Source organism: Alternaria triticimaculans (assembly GCF_023758025.1).
Source record: "Alternaria triticimaculans strain BMP 0046 chromosome Unknown scaffold_4, whole genome shotgun sequence".
Taxonomy (NCBI): Eukaryota; Fungi; Ascomycota; class Dothideomycetes; order Pleosporales; family Pleosporaceae; genus Alternaria; species Alternaria triticimaculans.
The window spans coordinates 151579-171540 of record NW_026055961.1 but is presented as its reverse complement, the minus strand read 5'-3'; the positions used below and the strand labels follow the sequence as shown (position 1 = coordinate 171540).

At 50.6% G+C, this 19962-nt stretch overlaps 5 protein-coding genes across 5 annotated transcripts; 2 read left to right on the top strand and 3 right to left on the bottom strand.

The window, feature by feature from the left end:
• Positions 1 to 91: 91 nt before the first annotated feature.
• Positions 92 to 2002, bottom strand: J4E78_003674 (uncharacterized protein; the record flags this gene model as incomplete). The annotated part of the gene is made up of 2 exons (XM_049364311.1): positions 92 to 1847; positions 1917 to 2002. 2 exons carry the CDS (start codon positions 2000 to 2002, stop codon positions 92 to 94), a joined length of 1842 nt encoding a protein of 613 aa, XP_049223389.1.
• Positions 2003 to 2410: 408 nt separating this feature from the next.
• On the top strand, positions 2411 to 5059 carry J4E78_003673 (uncharacterized protein; the record flags this gene model as incomplete). Its single annotated transcript, XM_049364310.1, has 1 exon — positions 2411 to 5059. The coding sequence occupies one exon, from the start codon at positions 2411 to 2413 to the stop codon at positions 5057 to 5059; it is 2649 nt and encodes an 882-aa protein (XP_049223388.1).
• Positions 5060 to 5495: 436 nt separating this feature from the next.
• On the bottom strand, positions 5496 to 8276 carry J4E78_003672 (uncharacterized protein; the record flags this gene model as incomplete). The annotated part of the gene is made up of 1 exon (XM_049364309.1): positions 5496 to 8276. The coding sequence occupies one exon, from the start codon at positions 8274 to 8276 to the stop codon at positions 5496 to 5498; it is 2781 nt and encodes a 926-aa protein (XP_049223387.1).
• A 558-nt stretch (positions 8277 to 8834) lies between these two features.
• On the bottom strand, positions 8835 to 10519 carry J4E78_003671 (uncharacterized protein; the record flags this gene model as incomplete). The annotated part of the gene is made up of 3 exons (XM_049364308.1): positions 8835 to 8932; positions 8981 to 10323; positions 10374 to 10519. The coding sequence occupies 3 exons, from the start codon at positions 10517 to 10519 to the stop codon at positions 8835 to 8837; spliced, it is 1587 nt and encodes a 528-aa protein (XP_049223386.1).
• A 3453-nt stretch (positions 10520 to 13972) lies between these two features.
• J4E78_003670 (uncharacterized protein) lies at positions 13973 to 15696 on the top strand (the record flags this gene model as incomplete). Its single annotated transcript, XM_049364307.1, has 2 exons — positions 13973 to 14331; positions 15141 to 15696. The coding sequence occupies 2 exons, from the start codon at positions 13973 to 13975 to the stop codon at positions 15694 to 15696; spliced, it is 915 nt and encodes a 304-aa protein (XP_049223385.1).
• Between the last annotated feature and the right edge of the window lie 4266 nt (positions 15697 to 19962).

Below are 19962 nucleotides of genomic sequence, written 5' to 3'. Positions count from 1 at the left end.
CCAGTAAAAGTTCCGAAAGACATCCTACATGCTCATTCAACCGGCCAATACCCTACATACCAATCATTTCCCCCATGTATTCCCCTCAGCCCTACGTCGATGCGGCAACAGCCTCCCCACCCTCCTCGACCCTCCTCTTCTTCTTCCCATGATGCCCCCTCGCCTCGACCCTCCCCTCAACCGGCACCACCCTCGTAGCCGTAAAAATATACCCCTCCGCCCCACCCTTACTCGTCATCATAGGATGCGTCCTGCCGGGAAGAACCTGCCACTGCCTCGCTCTTGCCGTCTGCAGACTAGGTGCGAGGACTAACGTGGGGTTGAGCGGGAAGTCGTCTTCTTCGTTGTCGGCTTCCGATGTGGCCGTGGGTGTGCTGACGTCGTCTTCAATCTTCACCCGTTTGCCGTTGCTGTTGCTGTTGCCGTTGAGCTGGGGTGGGGGCCCGAATTCGCGGGCTATGTACGCCGCCCTTCGTTCCTTGCTATACAAATCGCACAACTCAACCAACGGCTCAACATTAGGATTATACACCACAATCCTGCCCCCACCCTTCACAAGCGGCACCAACTCCCTCAACACAGTCTTCGCATCCATCGCCGTCGCCACAACCAACCCATCAAACCCACCCCTCTTCGTCTCATCCACCACACCCTTAACCCGCTCCCAACGTCTGCGCTTCTTATAGTAGGTACCGCGTTTCGTTGACTTCATGCTCGCAAGGACTTCTTCGGAGATTATCTCGGGCTCGTCGTACGAAGGGTCGTCTTCGGGGTGGAGGAGGGCGAGCCAGGAGAGCGATTTGAGGTGTTTGTAGAGGGGGTGGGCGGGCGTGGGGTTGCCGTAGTCGTAGCCGAAGTATTTTAGGTAGGAGAGGTTGGGTTGGTTGTTGGGGTGCAGGACGGTGAGGGTGTTTGTTTGGGCGGACATTTGCGGGATGTGTGGTCGTGGGGGCTTTCGTGGGCGGGGAGGGGGATCTGAAGGGGTGGCTGTAGGGTCTGTGGTTGTTGTGGCGTCGGCGTCGGGCATAGCGGTGTCTGTGTCTTTGGGCTCTGGGGCGGAGGTTGGTGCTGGTGTGCCGTTCATGTCGACGTCAGCTGCCTCCTCTTCCGATGACGAGTCGTCGTATTCTTCCTCCGGGTAGAGGATGCCCATCTTCTCGGCAAGTGCTGCTGTGACAAGACCTCCAGTGTCGTCCACCACGAGCCATCGCCCTCCTCCTACCTGGCTGACTCCATCCTCCGCCAAGTGAACCTGGTTCGTCGCCCCAGAGTGTATGTTTGCCCAGCTGTTGATCAAGCCCAGTAGATCTTCCCTCAGCTCCATAATCTTGTATGCCTCCTTCTCCAGAACATACTCTGTGAGCAGACCAACATCCATGGGCAGGGCGGTGAAGCGCTTCAAATACTTCTTCGACTTCCGCAGGGTGTATTTGGCGAGCGAAAAGCTCGTCTTCTCGTCGATTGCGTTGTGGGAAGCCATAATCTTGGCGATGATCTCTTTGCCGGAGCCGGCGCCTGCCTTCTTCAACTCCTCAATCTCAGCCATGGATAGCGCCTGCCGCGAAGCATCGTCAACGGTCAAGCGATTATTGCGCATGATGACCTGCCCATCTTCTCCCACGATGTCAAAGCCAGCGGTACCACCCTCGATATTCTCTTCGCTAGTTTCGGCGGCGGGCGCATGGTCGCTGCCTAGAGCTTCGGCGTGGAGTTCGGAAGCGGGCACGACGCGCAGCTCCGTCTTGGATTTGCCATCGTCCTTGTCGAGCAGTTCGTAGGTGAGATAGTACGGGCGGCCGAGGAGGAGGTTGGAGTTGAAGGTGCCGAACTTGCCGAGATTGATGCTCCTGTAGGGTGTTTAGAAGGGATTCTCATCTATACGCACACGGAGGGCTCACTCCAGCTATGCGACGTACGTATTCGGTGTGATTTCGACGATCTTGAAGAGGCCTGAGGGCAGTCGCAGCGCAACGTGCGTATTGGGGCGGACGTAGGAATGCATGGCGCGAGTGTGGTCGCGGCACTGTGTTCGTCACTATTCCATGCGTAGTTATGGTTAACAGCCTTGGTATGGTATGTCAATCCCGAGTTCTGCACGCGCAAAGGTGAGGTGGAGCTAGTGAATTTGTCGCAAGGAATAATTCCGAGGCGCACCGCCGCGTCTTACTCAGCCACAGGCTCAGCCACGCACTCGCACCAGTCGTACGTCATCGCCATCGCGACTTCTGCTACTTGGGCGTGTCACTCGGGTCCAACACGTCGCTTACGTCGACTACTTTGCTTCTTTCGCTGGAGTTCTGCTTCCATATCAATCCCCTTCACCGACCTTCCTCATACTACCGCGCCGCGCCGACTGTCGCGAGAACTCCCCCATATCCCACTCCAAGCCCCAGGGCACTGCACCGTAAACATGGTGCTACGAAAGTCCGACGAAGCCGACGACGTCGTTCCAGCGCCGCTGTCCAAGGCGATACCCCCGTATCCCACGACGCCCTCCGACGAGCACCCGCCTGCCTTTCCCGTATCGCCCGAGCGTGCCGTGGACCCGCCCAGCACGAGCAAGTCGCCAGCGTTCAACATCAAGACGCCCGAGGAGACGCGACTTCCCGACGACAAGCACGAGAGCGACTCGGACCTGAGCGAAGACGAGTGGAACCAGTCGGATGATGACTTCGAAGACATCAACCACAACGATGTGCCTGCCGCCCTGAAGCCGGCTGCTGGAAAAAGGCCACCTGTGCCAAGTACTACACACATCACCAGCGGTCTTCCCGATGCCCTGCGACCAGGGCCACCGGCAGGTATCCCCATCAAGCGCTCACAGGAAAGCATCTCGGCCACGCTCACCGGTGCCAGCGCGGCTTCCTACGGCGCTGCCAGCACTGTGTCCGAGCAGTCCAATGGCTCCATCCCGCTGAAGACCAACAACCCCTACCTGAAGATGCAGACGACTGGGCAGAATAGCTGGGACGGAGAGAGCAGCCAGGCCATCTGGGGCGATGCGCCGAGCCACGCCCACAAGTACGAGGCGCCCGTCGAGCTCCCGGCCTTCCAGACGCCAAGTACACCCACCCACGACATGAAGAACCTCGGACTAGATGACCATGCCCCGTCTACGCAGTCGACAGCACCAGTAGAGCCGCCTGTGATTGCTGTGAACTCACCTACACCTCGGTCGGAGCATCCAGACACCTCCCTCGATACGAACCCATGGGAACCCGCCTCGCACGATGCTCATACTGACACTGTACCCTGGACGGCACCGCCAAGCGATGCAGCTGCCCGTAATGAAAGCTCACACAACATTCCTGCCCCAATCATTCCAAATGCGAATACTGCAGAGCAATCGTCTCTTCCACCTCAATACACGCCCGAGCAAACACCACCCTCCTCCGAAGAACCTCCACCTGCGCTGCCGCCAAGAAGGTCGCACGAGGACATGGCGCCTGCAATGCCTCCTAGACCCATCGACACAGGTATCGGCTCGTCCGCTCCTCCTGCCTTGGAATCGCCCAATACGACAATGGAGAGGCAGAGGAAGGAACACTACCAAATCAAGCATATTCGCTGGCTTGATCACACTATCGAGGACATGCGCGTTTCGCCCATCTTGACGCAGAACCTGAACGGCCCCTGCCCTTTGCTGGCTTTGGTCAACGCACTAGTCCTTTCGACCCCTGCTAGGCTTGACACTGCGCTTGTTGAGACATTACGCACGCGCGAGACAGTCAGCCTGGGACTGCTCCTTGATGCTGTTTTTGACGAGTTGATGTCTGGTCGACGTGGAGATGCTGCACAAGCCTTGCCCGACGTGAGCGAGTTGTACAAGTTCCTCCTCGCTCTCCACACAGGTCTCAATGTCAATCCCATGTTTGTCCCAGACTCCAACACCCCGGATGCACAATCCACGCTCACGAGCCGAGCTGGCGCTTTTGAGAACACACAAGACATGAAACTGTACCGCACTTTCAACATCCCACTGATGCATGGATGGCTGCCCGAGGCTGGATCCGACGCTTATGCTGCCTTTAGTCACGTAGCTGCGTCCTACGAAACATCACAGTTTGTACAGTTCCAGGAGGAGGAGTTAAACGCGAAGTTAGGGGCGGGCGAGTCTCTGAACGAGGACGAGCAACAGATGTTTACGGACATCCACGCCATCAAAGAGTTCTTGATGCGTTGGCCAACACAGTTGACCGACCATGGTTTGAAGGTCATTCGCGATAACCTCCAGCCCGGTCAAGTCGCTATCCTGTTCCGAAACGACCACTTCTCGACGCTCTGCAAGAACCCTCGCAATGGCGAGCTCGTCACTCTCGTCACAGACCAGGGCTACTCCAACCACGACGAGATCGTCTGGGAGTCTCTTACCGACGTCAACGGCCAAGGTAGCCAGCTCTTCTCCGGCGACTTCCGCTCCGTCGACAACAGCAACCCCTCCGGCCCACAAGACCATCACCAACCTTCCAGCGTCGACAACGGCCAAGGCTGGACCACCGTCCCCGCCCGCCGCAGCAACGCACAATCCACCATCCCCCAAGACACCTCCGTCACCTCCCCGGAAGCCCTCAGCCGCGCCGAACAAGAAGACCACGACCTCGCCCTAGCCCTCCAACTCCAAGAAGAAGAAGAAGACCGCGAGCGCCGCGAAACCGAACAACGCAACTCCCGCAACAACCAACTTTCCATGGACGCTATCAACGCTCCGCCCCAGCCACCGCGGAACCCACAGAACCCGGTCATTCCGCCCCGCCGTAACAATAATATTACGGGGCATAGACCTGCTGGGGAAGCGGCGCCGCCGCCGTTGTACGAGGAGGCTATCACAAGTCCGCAATATGTGCCTCCGGCTGGGCATCCCGCGAGTGCGCAGGCGCCGGTGCCGGGGCAGGCCGGGAGTGCGTATCAGAGTACGAGTGGCGGGTTACCGGCGCTGCCTGGGGCGGGGAGGGGCAGGCATGGTAATGTTTTGCCTGGACGGATGGGCGGAGGGAGGAGACCGAGTCAGGGACAGCAGGGTCAGGGGCAGGAGGAGAGGGATAAGTGCGTTGTTATGTAGACGCGCTCTTCCCTTCCCTTCCCTTTCCGCCTCTTTGGTTACGCTGGGATGTGTTTGACTATCTGCTGACGTGTCATATTAGAGATTCGGAGGAGGTGCCGTGTTCGTGGTGTACGGTTAGTTAGTATCCGTTGTGAGCGCGGACCGAGGGTATCTAGATGTTGTTGCGGTTATGATCACGGTGATGACTTGGGCGTTTGGTGGTGTTGGAGTGTTTATATACCCGTTATTCTTTCTGCTTTTCCGCTTTTCGTAGTACGCGGTCAGTAGGGTGTTTGTTGCATCAAGTTGGAAGCAGTATTCTTACTCCGATATTCCTACGCATCACTTTGCATTTCCCTCAGTCTGAATGATGCTTTGTTGTATGTGATGTGACACATTCATCGTCCTTGTTTTATCCACGCATTCATGCATGCCATGAGGCTTTCCACTGGATCTACGAACTACCAATTTGCCTCGCCCTCTCCCTCCCCTCCATCCGTTTCAATTCCTCATCCCACTCCTCTTCTTCCTTACTCTTCGCACTCTGTCCACTACTTTTACTCCACACACGAGTGTGTTGGCTTCCAGCTCCAGTTTTACCGCTACGGGACTGAATGGCTTCTTGGAGTAAAGTTGCTTTACTCACACTCACACTCGGACTCCTCTGTTTTTCAGTCTGCTCCTCACTAGTACCTTCCGATGGCGCAAAACCCCGTTCCTGTCCCCGCCCCTGTCTCTTAACCACCTCAATGAACGACGACGATGTGGGTACAGCAGACGTCTGACCCAACTGTCGTTCATAAGACGTAGTAGCTTGTCTGTTATACCGCGGCATAGACATGACCACCCCCTCACCAGCCGTTGGCCGCGGCGCCGGCGGCCTCATATTACAGTACGGCATCGGCGGAGACGGTGGTCGGTTCGGTCGGTTCGTTGGTGGTGGGCGGCGCGGCGGATCGAGACGCAGTGTTGATAATGCGGACATCTTGATCGGTGCGTGTGTCGGTGATAAGGAGGAGGTACGCTGGGGGTGGATTGGCGTAGTCGGTCTTGGTGTCCTTGTAGGGGAGTCATTGGTATCGGAGTCGGAGGCGTCGAGATATCCGGGGTTGTTGGCGTCGTCGAAGGGTTTGTCTGGGTTGTGGTCGTTGTGGTTATCGGATGTCTGGTCGTCGTCTTCGGTATAGGAAACCTCGTTATCCATGTCCATGCTGGAAGGCCGACTTTCTTGCTCGACGATAGAAGCAGTCTCGCAGCGCCAACTAGCTGTGCTGGTACTGCCGCCGCTTGCGCCTCTGTTCCTCTCTTCTGCTTGTGACAAGTCGACGTTGTCACGCCAATTCGCAATGCCAGAATCGTTGTCGTGACCACCTTCCCTTAACGCAGGGTGAACGGACCCGTTGATCGTCAAGCCATCGCCCTCTTCATCCGCTTTTTCCTCTTCCTTCTCATGCGCCGTCTTCTTCTCTACCCTACTCTCATCTTCACTATCACCCCCCTCAGTATTACTAAACCACCTCAACTGTCTCGGCTTCCCAGCTCCCGCTGGCCTCCCAATCCCCCCAACACCCCCCTCCCCCCTCATTTCCACCCTCTTTCTCTCCATCTTCTTCAGCTCCTCCGCCCACCCGCTCAAATCCTCGATACTGGGTCCCTTATGCCTAGTCCCACGTTCCTGCGGGCTCATCGTACTAGCCGCACTGACAGAAGGGTTAGCTAGACTGGTGTTGATCCAGAGACTACCCTGTCTGTTACGACGGGATGCGGAAGAGGAAGGGGTGGCTGTGGCGTTGCTGCGGCGGATGCTGTGGGCGTGGGAGGGGGGTGGTGTGTAGATGTTTGGGTTGGTGGCGTTGGAGAGGTTGGAGAGGGTGTAGTTGCGTGAGCGGAGTGGTAAGGGGTCGGAGCTGGGGTCGTGGGTTGGTTTGATGGGGCTGCTGGAGGAGCGTTGGGTCAGGCCAAAACTGTCTTCTGTAGCGCTGCTGCGGGCGTTGGAGCTGTTGGTTTGTGTCAAGGTGAGGTCCAGCGTCGAGCTGTTCGACCGCAAGGAACTGCCATCGCCATCTCCTAGACTCCTGACAAAGTTACCGTACTCATACCCCTCGTCGCTACCTTCACTTTCGCCATCTGCGGCAATGTCGGCAAAGTACTGACAATCATCCAGAACCTTGACAGCCCACGCGAGCTTCACCCCCTTCTCGCCTACCGCAATCTCCCTACTCTTCCGCCTATCCTTGTTCATCTTGAGTAAATCGCGCTGAGCCTCCAGTATAGTCGTCAACTCCCCCGTCTGCGCATCAAACTGCAACCAACTATCCACATCATCCAGTTGTTCTCGGCGGTAGATTCTATATTGTTTTGCGCCTGCTTCTTCGTCGTCGGCGTGGGAGTCGAGCTTTTGGGGAAGAGAGGCGTCGATGTATGTCGACAGAGGTTGATGTAGTTTCAAGGAGCCGAGAGTAAGTTGAGCGGCGAGAAAAGTGTCTTTTGGACGCACCATGGAAGGGTGTATGACGTCGTTGTCGCTATTGAAGGACCGGCGGAGTGTGTGGCGGCTTGCGCAGACTTTGAGGGCCATTTTTGAGACGGACGCTTTGAGGTCTTCATAGGTGGCTTTGGCTTCGGCGTCTATAGAAGGAATATTAGGAAGCCATGGCGAAGGCGGGACGGCGGTAACAGGTGTCGTTGGAATCGGTATAGCCGTAACAGGCGTCTTCGGTGAAATCAGTGACTCCCAAAACCCGCCTTCTGCGAAAGAATTCTTGATAGCCCCAGCAGTAGCAGACCGCGGTGTCCCAGGACCCGAAGATAAGATCTGCCATCGCGGTCGCGGTGTAGTCGGACTCGCCGTCTCGAAGCGCGGAAGATGTGCTGGCCGAAGTGGATGTGCACCCGTAGGCGCAGTCCATGAAGACGAGCTGTAAAGGAGTAGTTGCCGTCCACCTGGAGTGACGATTGAGTGTACAGGCGGAGGAGGAGGAACCCACCCGAGCACCTTCATACAATGTTCCTTCTTAGCCCGTAAGATATCCTTCTTCGCCTGCCGCCATTTCGCCTCGGTGAAGCGCTCGTTGTTCCAATAAATGACTTCTTCCCAAAACCGAAGGTGTTGTTCCTTAGTCAGGCTTTTCAGTCCCGCTGCTTCGTGTTGGCTGATTGCCTTGCCGGTGGCGGGCGAGATGGCGCTGTCCTCTTTCGTGAAGCCGCGCTCCATTGTGAGGACTCGTTCTGGCATTCTGGACGTATGTGAGTGGGTTTGGAATGTAGACAGGAAACTTTCGTGGGTTGCGACAGGAGTGTTTGGCGGCGTGCTCGGTAATCCCTGCGATCTTGCGAGCAGATTGAGTGTCATAACCTCCTCTAGGGTGTTTGGTCGCGTGAAGGGGGACACGAGACTAACTAATCGCAATAGTTGCGCCCAGGGCAGTGTAGGCAACCGCGTGGGAATGATTTGCAACTTGATGGGAAAGTTCCGTCACATGTCCTGCACTTGCACTGTGAAGGAATCGAGCGGTGTCTCGCAACAGACGTGACAATTGTCTTGGGTCGAGGGTGCGTTGTGATGGTATTTGTTGCGTGGTGCGACTATCGCGCGCTACGACCATGAGCAAACGCGCAAGTCGGGGTGAAACTTACTCGGTGGATAGAGACATCGACCTAACGCGGTGAGCCCATTAAGCGATGAGAATGACTGAAGGCATGGTGGTGAAAGTGAAACGGATATGTAAATATAATATTGCCCTGGAAAGTTTTGCCTAGGTGGTATCCAACTCCGCTAATGCGAATGCGACTTCTAGTCTAAGAAAGTAAAAAGGTTTGTATGTACAACATTGAGAGCGCGGTCGGCCTCGCGCTCTTCAATGACACAGGAGATGTTGATCTCGCTGGCGCCTGGCAAATGTTAGCAACGAAGCAGGGTTGAAATAGAGAACGACGTACCCTGAGAAATCATCTCGATGTTGATGTTGTTCTGGCCCAGCACGCTGAAGAATCTGCCAGAGATACCAATCATGTTCTTCAGCTGCTTACCGACCAAGCTCACGATAGCCATGTCAGGCACGATGTCGATAGTGCCGAGCTGACCAAGGTCATTGACGGCACCTTGAAGATCCTTGCTCTGGATCTTGTATTCATCTTCACCCCCACCACTAAGAAGGGCGGATTCAGAGTGCAGAGCCATGGACACGTGGACCTCGGAAGAAGAGATGAGGTCGACAGAAAGGTGCCATCGGTCGAGGATGCTGAAGATGTTCATCAAGAAACCATGGGCTCGGGTGCGCTTGTTGCTGTGCACGTTGAGCACGACGATGTTGTGCTTGATGGTGACAGCAGTTGGGCGCTTGGGGCCTTCCAGCTGGGTGAGGAGACTCGCGGAACGAGTACGGAACAGCTTCCCGTCTTTCAGGGGCGCACGACCGTCGATGTCCTTCAGGTTGTCCGGGAAGATGATGGTACCGGCGTTGCGCGGGTTCATCACATTCTTGATTCGGATGGGGATGCGGGCGCGGATGACCTGCTCCATGGTGAAGGGGTGGATGACCTCAGACCCGTAAAAGGTGAGCTCAGCAGCCTCCGAGGGCGTGACGGTGGGGAGAAGGGCGGCCGTAGGGACCTTGCGGGGGTCTGCCGTGAAGATGCCGTCCACCTCCTTCCAGACCTGGAGTTCCTTGGCCTGAGTGCCGACAGCAACCAATGCAGCGCAGAGGTCGGTGTATCCACGTCCAATGGAGTTGAGCAGTCCGCCGGGCACGTTGCCAAAGTATCCGGTGATAACGGGCACCTTGTCGCCGCACGCTGCCACCTCTTTGCCCAGGTCCTCGGCCAAGTCCTTGTAGAACTTGTCGTTGAGCCCGCCCTTGATAGGCGCATGGAGCCTGACAATGTCGCTGAGGTCGACAAACTGGGCCGGGGTGCCGCGATCGTTCAGAATGGCGGCCATGTAGCGGCAGCTCAGCTTCTCGCCCTTGCTGATGATCTTGTCCTCGGCGCGGTTCGTGACTTCCTCCAGGTGCTGCGCGGATTCCAAGATCTTGACGAGGCTCTCACACTCGGCATTGACCTCCTCCGTGTACGACGCCAGGATGTCCGGGTTCCTCAGGATGTCCTTGCCGGCCTGGATGTGGTCGGTGCGGATGGCCTCGACGATCTCGTCATAACCGCGGTGGTTGGGCTTTTCGGCAGCGCGGGCGGCACGAAGGAGGCGGTTGGTGGTTCCCTCGAGCTTGGTGTTGCTGCTGCGTGCGGAGCAGACAATGGCGGCGCGGTTCGTCACAAGACCAGCTCTGTTTACTGTCAGCGCCTTCCATCTGGTGGGGGTTGGGATGGGTCGCACTTGACGATGCCCGCTATGTTCTCCGCAAACTTGCCCACGCTCGTGCCCCCGAACTTGAGGACAACCCAGCCTCCAGGGAGGTGCTTCTCTTCCGTGTGAGCTATCCGCTCGGACTGGTGTGTGATTCCGTTTGTGTATGCAGACATGGTGGTGTTTTGTGGTTTCTCCAAGCAATTGGTGATATGTGACTTCCTAAATGTTGGTATATATCGATGATGTGTGTCAGACGTGTTCTTTTCAGTAAATGACGTGTGTTGTGTCGTGTGAAGTCTGGAGTAGCTGAGTGAGGGAATTCTCAATGTCTTTTAGTGGGGCCTGAGTCAGAAAGTCCATGTTCGCGCCCGCAATCGGCGCCGGCGCTGCTGACGCCATGCCAGCGAACCACGACTCCACAACCCAGGAACATGCACACACACACCTCAACGGAACGGATCGGTGCATGCGCATGTCCTCCCGGTAGCCAATGATGCGCTCACCATCCAGCTACTGCGCCTTTGTCCGCACCCTTCGCAGCCCACGTCTCAACACCACGTCCTCTGGCGCCTCTGATACCTGACAGCTCATGCCTCTTATCGCGTCTTAGCGCGTCGTCCAAATTACCGTGTCGTCCGCGTCCGACTACGTGCCGATAGTTGCTCTTCGGCCCATCGGCTATTCGTCCTCTCTGTCTTGTGTACCACATGTGCGACACACAAGCAAAAATGGTATTATCTAGCTATCTCTAGTCGGCGGAGAATTGATCCGAAGACGTCCACGTCCATACATCGGGAACATGCGTATAGGAATCGGTCGCTCATCAACGACTTTGCGTGAACCAATTTGGACCCACCGTTCAGGCATTGCGCCAACATCTCCGCAAGCTCAATAGAGTGGTCGCCATTCGATGAAGTATGCCATCAGCGAAGCAGTCCATACAACGTTACAATATTCCTGGTGTTCAAATCAAATTTTCTCGATATTCCTAAGGTTTTGAAACGAGCCTGACCCGACCTTAGGGCATGATCTGAGAAGGACCAAATGCCGTCTTGCCTGCTTCGCTGACCCTGTTATACTCTAGCAGATCTCGAAAGGTTGCCTCATCCTCAATCTCAAGCGCCCGACTTTGCAGGCTTTGCAATTCCCCTTGGCGGTAGCTACCGCGCGCCAATAATCTACCAACAATACTTCGATACCCTTTACCAACTGCTTCAGCTAGAGCGTTTCCTATCTCCGCGTTGTACTCTAGAAGAAGAGAGACAACAGCAAGCTGTCCATACCGTACTGCTGTCTCCAACGCCGGTTGACATGTATCCGCACCATGTCCTAGCAACACCCGAACTACCTCCTCATGTCCGTTCCGACAAGCGCCTAGAAGGGGTCGCTCCTCGTACTCACTAGACGAACCGAAGCCGTCTACACGGGCACCAAGTGCAAGATAATGCACCGTCATATCCACCCACCCTTTCCTCGCGCTACGCACTAGGAATGCCGTGTATTCCTCAACACCGAACGTTCTGGTAACGCAGTGTTCGATTCGTTTTGTGACAAGGAAGTCATAAATCTCCAAACTTGGTGTGTCCAGCGCAGCCAACGCTCGTTCGTTCTGACACCAGTAGGAAGGCCTCTTAATCTTTCTGTTAAGCATCCACGGACGTTCCACAGCCTGGAAATTCCACAAGAACTGCGCCGTTTCTACGCGTCCATACTCCGCGGCCCAGGTAAGCAAGCGCATTCGCATATACTGAAAGTCATAGTCATACCTCAAGTTCAGCATAGCGGCAAGAACCTCATGATTGCTGAAACTACCAGCGTGGATGCATGCCGATCCAAAGAGCAAACTTGGTCTATTGAAATGCTTTCCGTGGAGGATCCATCTCGCGCAAACTGGGAGTGTCTGTGTGTACAGGGCAGCAATATAGACATCGGTGTCCAGATCGTTGCCATATAAACGCCCGTCATGCCAGTGCTCAGGTAGGTGGGTTTCACGCCAATGCTCAGCTAGGTCGGTTGTCCACAGTTCGTCTAGGCGATTGAATTCCTGCAGCACAAGGGGGCATAGCTGACGAACATAGTCGTGCTCGTTTCGCTCATCGTCGGTCTCTTGACTGAGACGATTAGCGACGCTGCGAATCCAGAGTAGAACAGGAGCTCCGTCACGTCGTTCGTTCAATACCCGGCGCTCAAGATATGCTATCAACATGGTAGGTGCAGCCTCTTTGCTAAGATGTAGCAGAGGCCGGAACTCGGCATCCAGAAGCTTGTATAGGGCAAGTACCCTCATAACTTCCCCATCGAAAACCTCTATAGCCGCTCGTTAGCAGCGGTACCTGCGCACAAGATGCAGAGCGAAGCCTACTGTTCACAAGCCGTAATCGAAGGCCGCGCTTTGTTCCCCGCACTAAGATCGCCCAGCCAAGGATTTCCTGCAACAGCTCCAACGGCAAATCTAGCAGATGCATGGTGTATAGAGTGGTCGGCTTTATAAACAGAATGGCTGTTCGGGAGGAGGAGAAGATTTAAGAAGCACGTAAAGCGTTCAGCGGCTCTTCTTCGTCGAACACGTTCGGGCCCGAAAATCGCGCTAAGGAGGACGTCGGGAACCACTTGATTGGCTACCGGTAGTGGCGTAAGCTGTTGCCTGCAATCGCCTTTCCAACCTGGACAACAACCATGTCGTAGGTGGTTATACAATTACACGCATTCCATTACCTGCTCGCATCCTGCCGAGACCCAGCAAATTTCAGCGCACAGTTTCAGAGCCAAGATGTGGCACAGCTCCAAAGACGGCCTGTTGACCAACGATATACGCCTCTTCACAGCTCAGATCTCCGCGCACACACGGCACAAACACCTTCGCAAATCAGATGGCACGGATCGAAGAATCATGCAGGGGAAATCAATGCGTTGTGCCGTCTATTGGCACGTCAGCATTGAACATATAAAGCCTGCTGCTGCCGACGCGTTGTGATTGAAGTGTCTAGCCTTGACAGATACTCCTCGCTTGAGGGCTCATAATCCTCACGTCGGTTCAGCTCCTATATCATTACTGTCGTCTACAAATTCCTGTCATGGCAGGTATTGATGATGTTCGCTACACGATATCGACAACCAAACTCGAGGGCCTTCCGACGAGCGGTTGGGATACGACAAGCCCTTGGGGCCCACTTACGACTCCATGGACTCTCCCATCTACATGTTCCACCAGCTGGGCGTTACGAGGCTCTGGCTCTGGTGAATACCTTACACCTATCGTGCCTGCAGCCTGTTTGCCTGGTGCATCGAATATACACAGCCCCGGTACATGCTATGGCAGCTACCATATCGTGGCGATGATCGAATGGAGAACACCAGATTGGACGTCGGGGGGTAGTCGCGTGTTTGGCGTCGCTTGTTGTGAAAAGTAGGTACACATGCTGAGCCACAGCGGGTCTCTTCATTATGAGTTGTCTCGTGCTGACACAGAGATTAGTGGCTTCACCAACACATTGACTGATGGTGCCCGGTGCTGGTCAACGTTCTCCACACCTATGACTGCGTACCCCGTCGGATGGGTACAGTCCAGGAGCCAGGACGTGACCCAAACAGACAATGCCACAGTCCTCGATAGCGGGTCCGCATCCATGTCGCTCATGGAAGCCTACTGGCAGGAATCAGATCTTCCGAACTTTGATCCGGACTATGCGGCTATACTGGCATCGAAATTCAGTATTGATTTCACACCAACAGGCACAGGCACAGCCGATGGCACAGCCGAAACAGCGTCGCCACCAGGTCGAAGTCAACTCAACTCAGCCACGTCGACCGTCGAGACCGACTCTGGAGAAGCTACCGGTCTCAATAGCGGCGCTAAGGCAGGCATCGGCGTCGGGGTAGCCTTTGGAGTGGTTCTACTTTGCGCTGCTGGTTTCTTTCTTTACCGGAGACGCGTTCAGAAGGTGAAGCTCGATGGCAAGTCTGCTTTACAGAACGAACAACCTGAGTTAGTTCATACATGCACCGCGTAGTTGGCAGTGTTGTACGTCGTGCGGTAGTTTGCCACCTAAATTAAGGAGACAGCTCTAGCCAGTACACTGGATCCTTGCGACTACGGGACGAGATGCGGCACAGGCCCAGGCAACGCCCAACAGCCAATGATTCAATAACTCCCACGGGCCACCCCAAGCTCTGCCTCATGCGCATATACGGCGTAGTTGTCTCTGCGAATTACACGTCGAGGATCGAATCACCATGCAGGAGACCATATTGCATTTTGTTGCGGATTGGCAACGGCAGCCCGGACGCCACCAATGCGCTGCAATTGAAGTACCCGGCCCTCGCAGATAGTATAGCTCCTCTGTGATTCCGTCTCGAATCTATATCAACTACTCTCGACTTTCCCTGGAAACACAAGGTCTGACAGTCGTGATCATGGCAGGCCTCGCTGATGCTGGCCTCACAATCTACACTGTACGATCAGGCGGATTCTTTCCAACAAATGATGAGCGCAACCATTACTCGCCAATTCCGACTTCTTTCACGTTTGCGTCGACATGTACCGATCAGTGGATTATCCAGGATCCGTTGACCCCCACAGTCCTCACAAACCCCGTCCCTACATCATGCCTACCTCACAGCACCCAGGCCTACAATAGCCCAGGCACATGTATCAGCAATTACCATATGGTTGCACTGGCCGAGTACAGAACCACAGGTTGGACGTCAGGGGGCTCACGCGCATGGGGTGCTGTTTGTTGTAGGGAGTACGTCCACGGATCCAGCTATCACAGAGCTACTCCTGCTACATAAAAGCCCAGACACCCAAGCTGACGAAGACGATAGCGGCATGTTGGCGTCAGACGCGACAGCGAGCGCTTGCAGTTCCAGCTTCAGCACACCCGTCACCGCGCTATATCCTTCCAATGGGTACCCCGCCCTCATCAGCGATCCAGCTGGGACAGAGCCAAGAGAGATAAGTGAGGGAGTTCAGTTAATGACCCCAATGATCGTCTACTGGCAAGAAACGGATCTTTCACATTTCGATCCTGGATATGCGGCGACACTAGCTGCAAGACTAGACATCGACTTCACGCCGACAGCCACGTCCGAAATGGTGCCCCCGTCAGATCAGAGTCAATCCACCTCAGCTACTTCTTCGGCGGACAATGGTGGCGAAAGGTCATCCAAACCGGATCTCAGTATCGGTGCAAAGGCAGGCATAGGCGTGGGCGTCGCTATCGCGGCTGTTCTGATGGTTGTCGCCGGCCTCGTACTGTACAGGAGATACGTTCGCAAGAAGGCGACGCTTGGCCCTAAATCTGCTTTAGAAAACGAACAACCTGAACTCGTTCAGACACGCGCTGCATAGCTCCACCTTGCCGACGGCGACCTCTATATTCCCACATCGAGATAATGCAGTTGGGACTCGACGAGTTTAACTGATAAGGGATGCGATCTCGTTAGTCTGTGCCCATGCGATACTCTACAAATCATTGGTTCTTTTCACAGCATTGCCAGGGGTGGTGATGGACGTTCGCTCTGCTTTCAAAGTCTATCAAGAGCAGGAATATCGCGATAGCCACCTGTCCCTTCTCATTGCACCCACTGCTTCTGTTTAGTCACAAAGGCTAGTCCGTGTTCGACGTCCCTTCAGCTTGTTGGTCGGTTCCCATCGACACTCTACTGTTCTATCCTGTAGCGCTGGGAGCTATTGTATATATAGTCTGGGTTGCATTTCTTTCTGCCCTTCGGTACAGTTCTTTGTCTCCCATTTGTCCGCTGCCAAATGCGGCGGAACTGGGCAGGAGGCTGCGGGAACGTCATGCGGCACAGTTCTGGTCACAACACAACGACCAATGGCAGGCACTTACCGCCACTTATGTTCCTTGCGCGTTCAAGACACAGCTATTCCCGCAGATTAAGTTGTATGCAAGGGCCAAAAGCGCGGTTTGTGACGCGTTAGTACACCGGTATCGGTTAGAGAGATCGCCATCACCGACGCGTTGTGATCTCAATGGAGGTTCTCTACAAAGGCTGCTGAACTAGAGTGATATAACAAACTCGATCTCATATTAACTTCATCCTCACCCCAACCGTAAGCTGTGCATCATGGCGGGCCTTTTGACTGCTCGCCTTACTATCAAAACGGTATCACCAGGACAATTCTTTCCGACGACATCTTCGAACGCTATAGTCCCTTGGCCACCACTCACGACTCCCTTTACGACTCCATCTCATTGCACCAATGAATGGACAATCCTTACCTCGGGTGACACGACTGTCGGGAATGTGCCACCCAGCAACTGTTTACCTGGCGGAAGCTATACGCACAGTCCGGGTACAGTGCTCAGTGACTACCACATCGTTGACGTAGCTGAGTATAGAACACCGGGGTGGACAGCAGGCGGACTTCGCGCATGGGGTGCCGCCTGTTGTAAAAAGTACGTCGTACCATGAACCTAGGGCACGGCTATATACAAAAGAGTCATGACTTGAGCAAAGCGCACTTTTGCTAACACCGATGGCAGTGGTTGGACGAATACAGAAACCATCGAGGGCTCCTTTTACTGCTTTTCATCGTTCATCACACCCATCACCGCATTGGACCCCTGGGCCGGAACTGGCCGTGAGCATAGAACCACCACTACCATACTCAGCCGGGGAGAAATAGTAGATAGGAACATGCTTATCTACTGGATGGAGTCTGACTTGTCCAACTTCGATGCCGAGTACGCGGCGACCTTGGAAGAGAGGTTTGCCATCGGCATGAGCGCAGAACCCGCAACTGTTCCTGCAGAAATCACGTCATCTGATTCATCTTTTACGTCAACTGCAACAATGGCCGTTACGAAAGACACGGCAGCAGCGTCAGCTAGAGCCCAATTCACCTCGGTAACATTAACATCGTCGTCATCATCGGTGGCACCAAACTCCAAAGAAAAGGCTGATAATTCCGATTTTGGGCTCAACGCTCGCGCTAAGGCTGGCATAGGCTTAGGAATTGCCATGGCGGTAATCCTGATGGGTATTGCTGGATTTGTTATGTACAGGAAAAAAATCCAGAAGCAACGGGCCCTTGATCAAAAGTTCGCTAAACAAAATGAGCAGCCAGAGTGGGTGCAAAAGCAGAGGGCTTAGCCGACAGAATGGATGAGGTACGCTCCCTCTACTGGGAAGCCTTCGGATTTACGATTTGCTATAGGCCGATTGTGTTAGAGATGCTTAGAAGAAAGAGGATGAAAGATTGGTGCTGAGTCCATGTGCACCCCGTACAGGAAAAGGCTCAATAGGCCTGCAGACTACATCAAGATGGAATGATGCAGATTGTGTGACCTAACGTTGATATAGGCTTCCTAGGGTCTTTAGGTTTATCCTGGGGTGATGTGCATAGGTAGAGGAGGCCGGTATAATAATAGTAGGCATTCTCTCTACGACGCGTACGCAATACATTTGCCTAAAGCTTAGTTATATTTAAAGTATAGTAGTTATATAAGTAAATATCTATTAGTAAAAATATATTTTAGTAAACTTTATCTTTAGATACTTAGCTATATTTACTTATATTTAAAAAAAAACTTAATTACTAGCTACTTATAACTTTTTATTTTACTTAATACTACTTTAAAATATACTACTATAAGCTACTTTTATACTATACTATACTAGTAAATTTAATAGTTTTTTACTTAAGTATATAAAAAAAAATAAGTAAAAAAAAATTAATACTAGCTATTTACTTTTTAAAAATTTTCTATATTAAATAAAATAATATACTTTTTTTACTTAGATATATTTACTAATAAATTAAAGCTACTTTTATTTTAACTATAAGTACTATTACTTTAATTTTAACTATAATAAAACTTTTTTTTACTAACTTATATATATAAAAATAAAAACTAGTACTTTATACCTAATTTTATAAACTCTATTTAATAAAAAAATATTAAAAAATGCTTAGCTATTAGTTTTAGAACTACTAGTAGATTTTAATAAACTTAAAGTATATTACTATTAGTACTAAGGCTTTTAACTAATACTACTTTTATTTATATAACTTTTAGAAGCTTAGATAGTAATTAAGAACTATATAATATAGTAGTAACATAAATACTATAATAGCTTTATAGTATATATTCTTTTACTAGCTAATAACTATAATATAATAACTATTTTTTTATAGTTTAAGTATTAACAGAACTTATAGTAGTTTATTATATTTACTATTTAGTAAATAGTATTTTACTATATAAAATAAGCTATAAATACTATATTTTTATTATTTTAGCTTTTATTACTTTTATAAAGTATTCTAGCTAAGGCGTTTCTTTACTAAAGTATAGTATTCTTAAAAGCTAGAAAAAGCTATAAACTTAATATTAATCTTACTTTATATATTTAGTTATAGATATAAATAGTATAGGTAATTAAGTATATTTTAGTAAAATTATAAATAGAATACTCTTTTTATTACTTTAAAGATAAGCTATATTTACTAAAAAGCTTATATATTTTACTAATAAGCTTTTTAAAAGTAAGACTAAAAAAAAAAATAAAAAGTTTTACGCTAGTTATATATATAATAAAAATAATAAAAATAAAAGTAAAAAAAATAAGTATAATAGAAATAAGTATAATAAAAATAGATATAATAAAAATATTAATAAGCTTAGTATATAGCTCTAAAGTACTAGTAAAGTAGCTCTTTAAAGCGCTTATAATAGCTTTTAGTATAGTATAAATAAAATAGTTTATAATAGTCTATATAATAGCTTCTAAAATAATAACTTTAAGAAAACTTATAAAGTAGTATATTTAAAAGAAAAGTAATTAATTAATAATAAAGAGGCTTAATTAAGCTTTAGTATAGTAGTAAGATAATATAACTAGTAATAAGATTAGCTTTAAACTTACTAACGCTAGAAGAACTTATAAAAGAGGTATAAGTAAAGATATAGTTAGAGCTTATTTAGTATATATATTAGTATAGCTTTAGTATTAGATTTAAGCTACTATTTATATTTTTAATAAGTTTTTAAATTTCTAATTTATTATAAGTAGTAAGATAAAAATAAAAAGTATATATATAGTAGAAGTATAATTTTACTTACTAAAAAATTTAGTATTTTATTACTTTATAATTTATAACTTTATTAGTTATAAGCTATTAAAAATATATAATTATATTATAATTTTCTTTACTATAAATAGATATTAGTATTTATAAAATAGTTACTTTACTACTTTAAATTTTAAAAGCTTTAACTACGCTAAAGATAATAGTACTAAGAACTTAAGCCTTAGTTTACTTAACGCCTATACCTTTAAATATAAAATTTTAACTTTTTTAGAAATACGTTTTTTTATATACTAGTAATAGATCTTACTTTTTTTAAACTAGTTTATACTATAGAATTAGTTTACTAATAAAAATAAAAATAAAAACTATAACTTTATTTATACTATTACTTACTTTAAGTAATACTAGTTCTAAAGAGTTAGTATTTTTTTTTTAGCTAGTATATAGTAAAGTATAAAGATAAAAAAAAATATAAAGTAGTATAAGTATATAGTAGTATACTTTTAATCTAAATAGGCTTATAAGCTTTATTTAATAATATTAAAGTTCTACTAA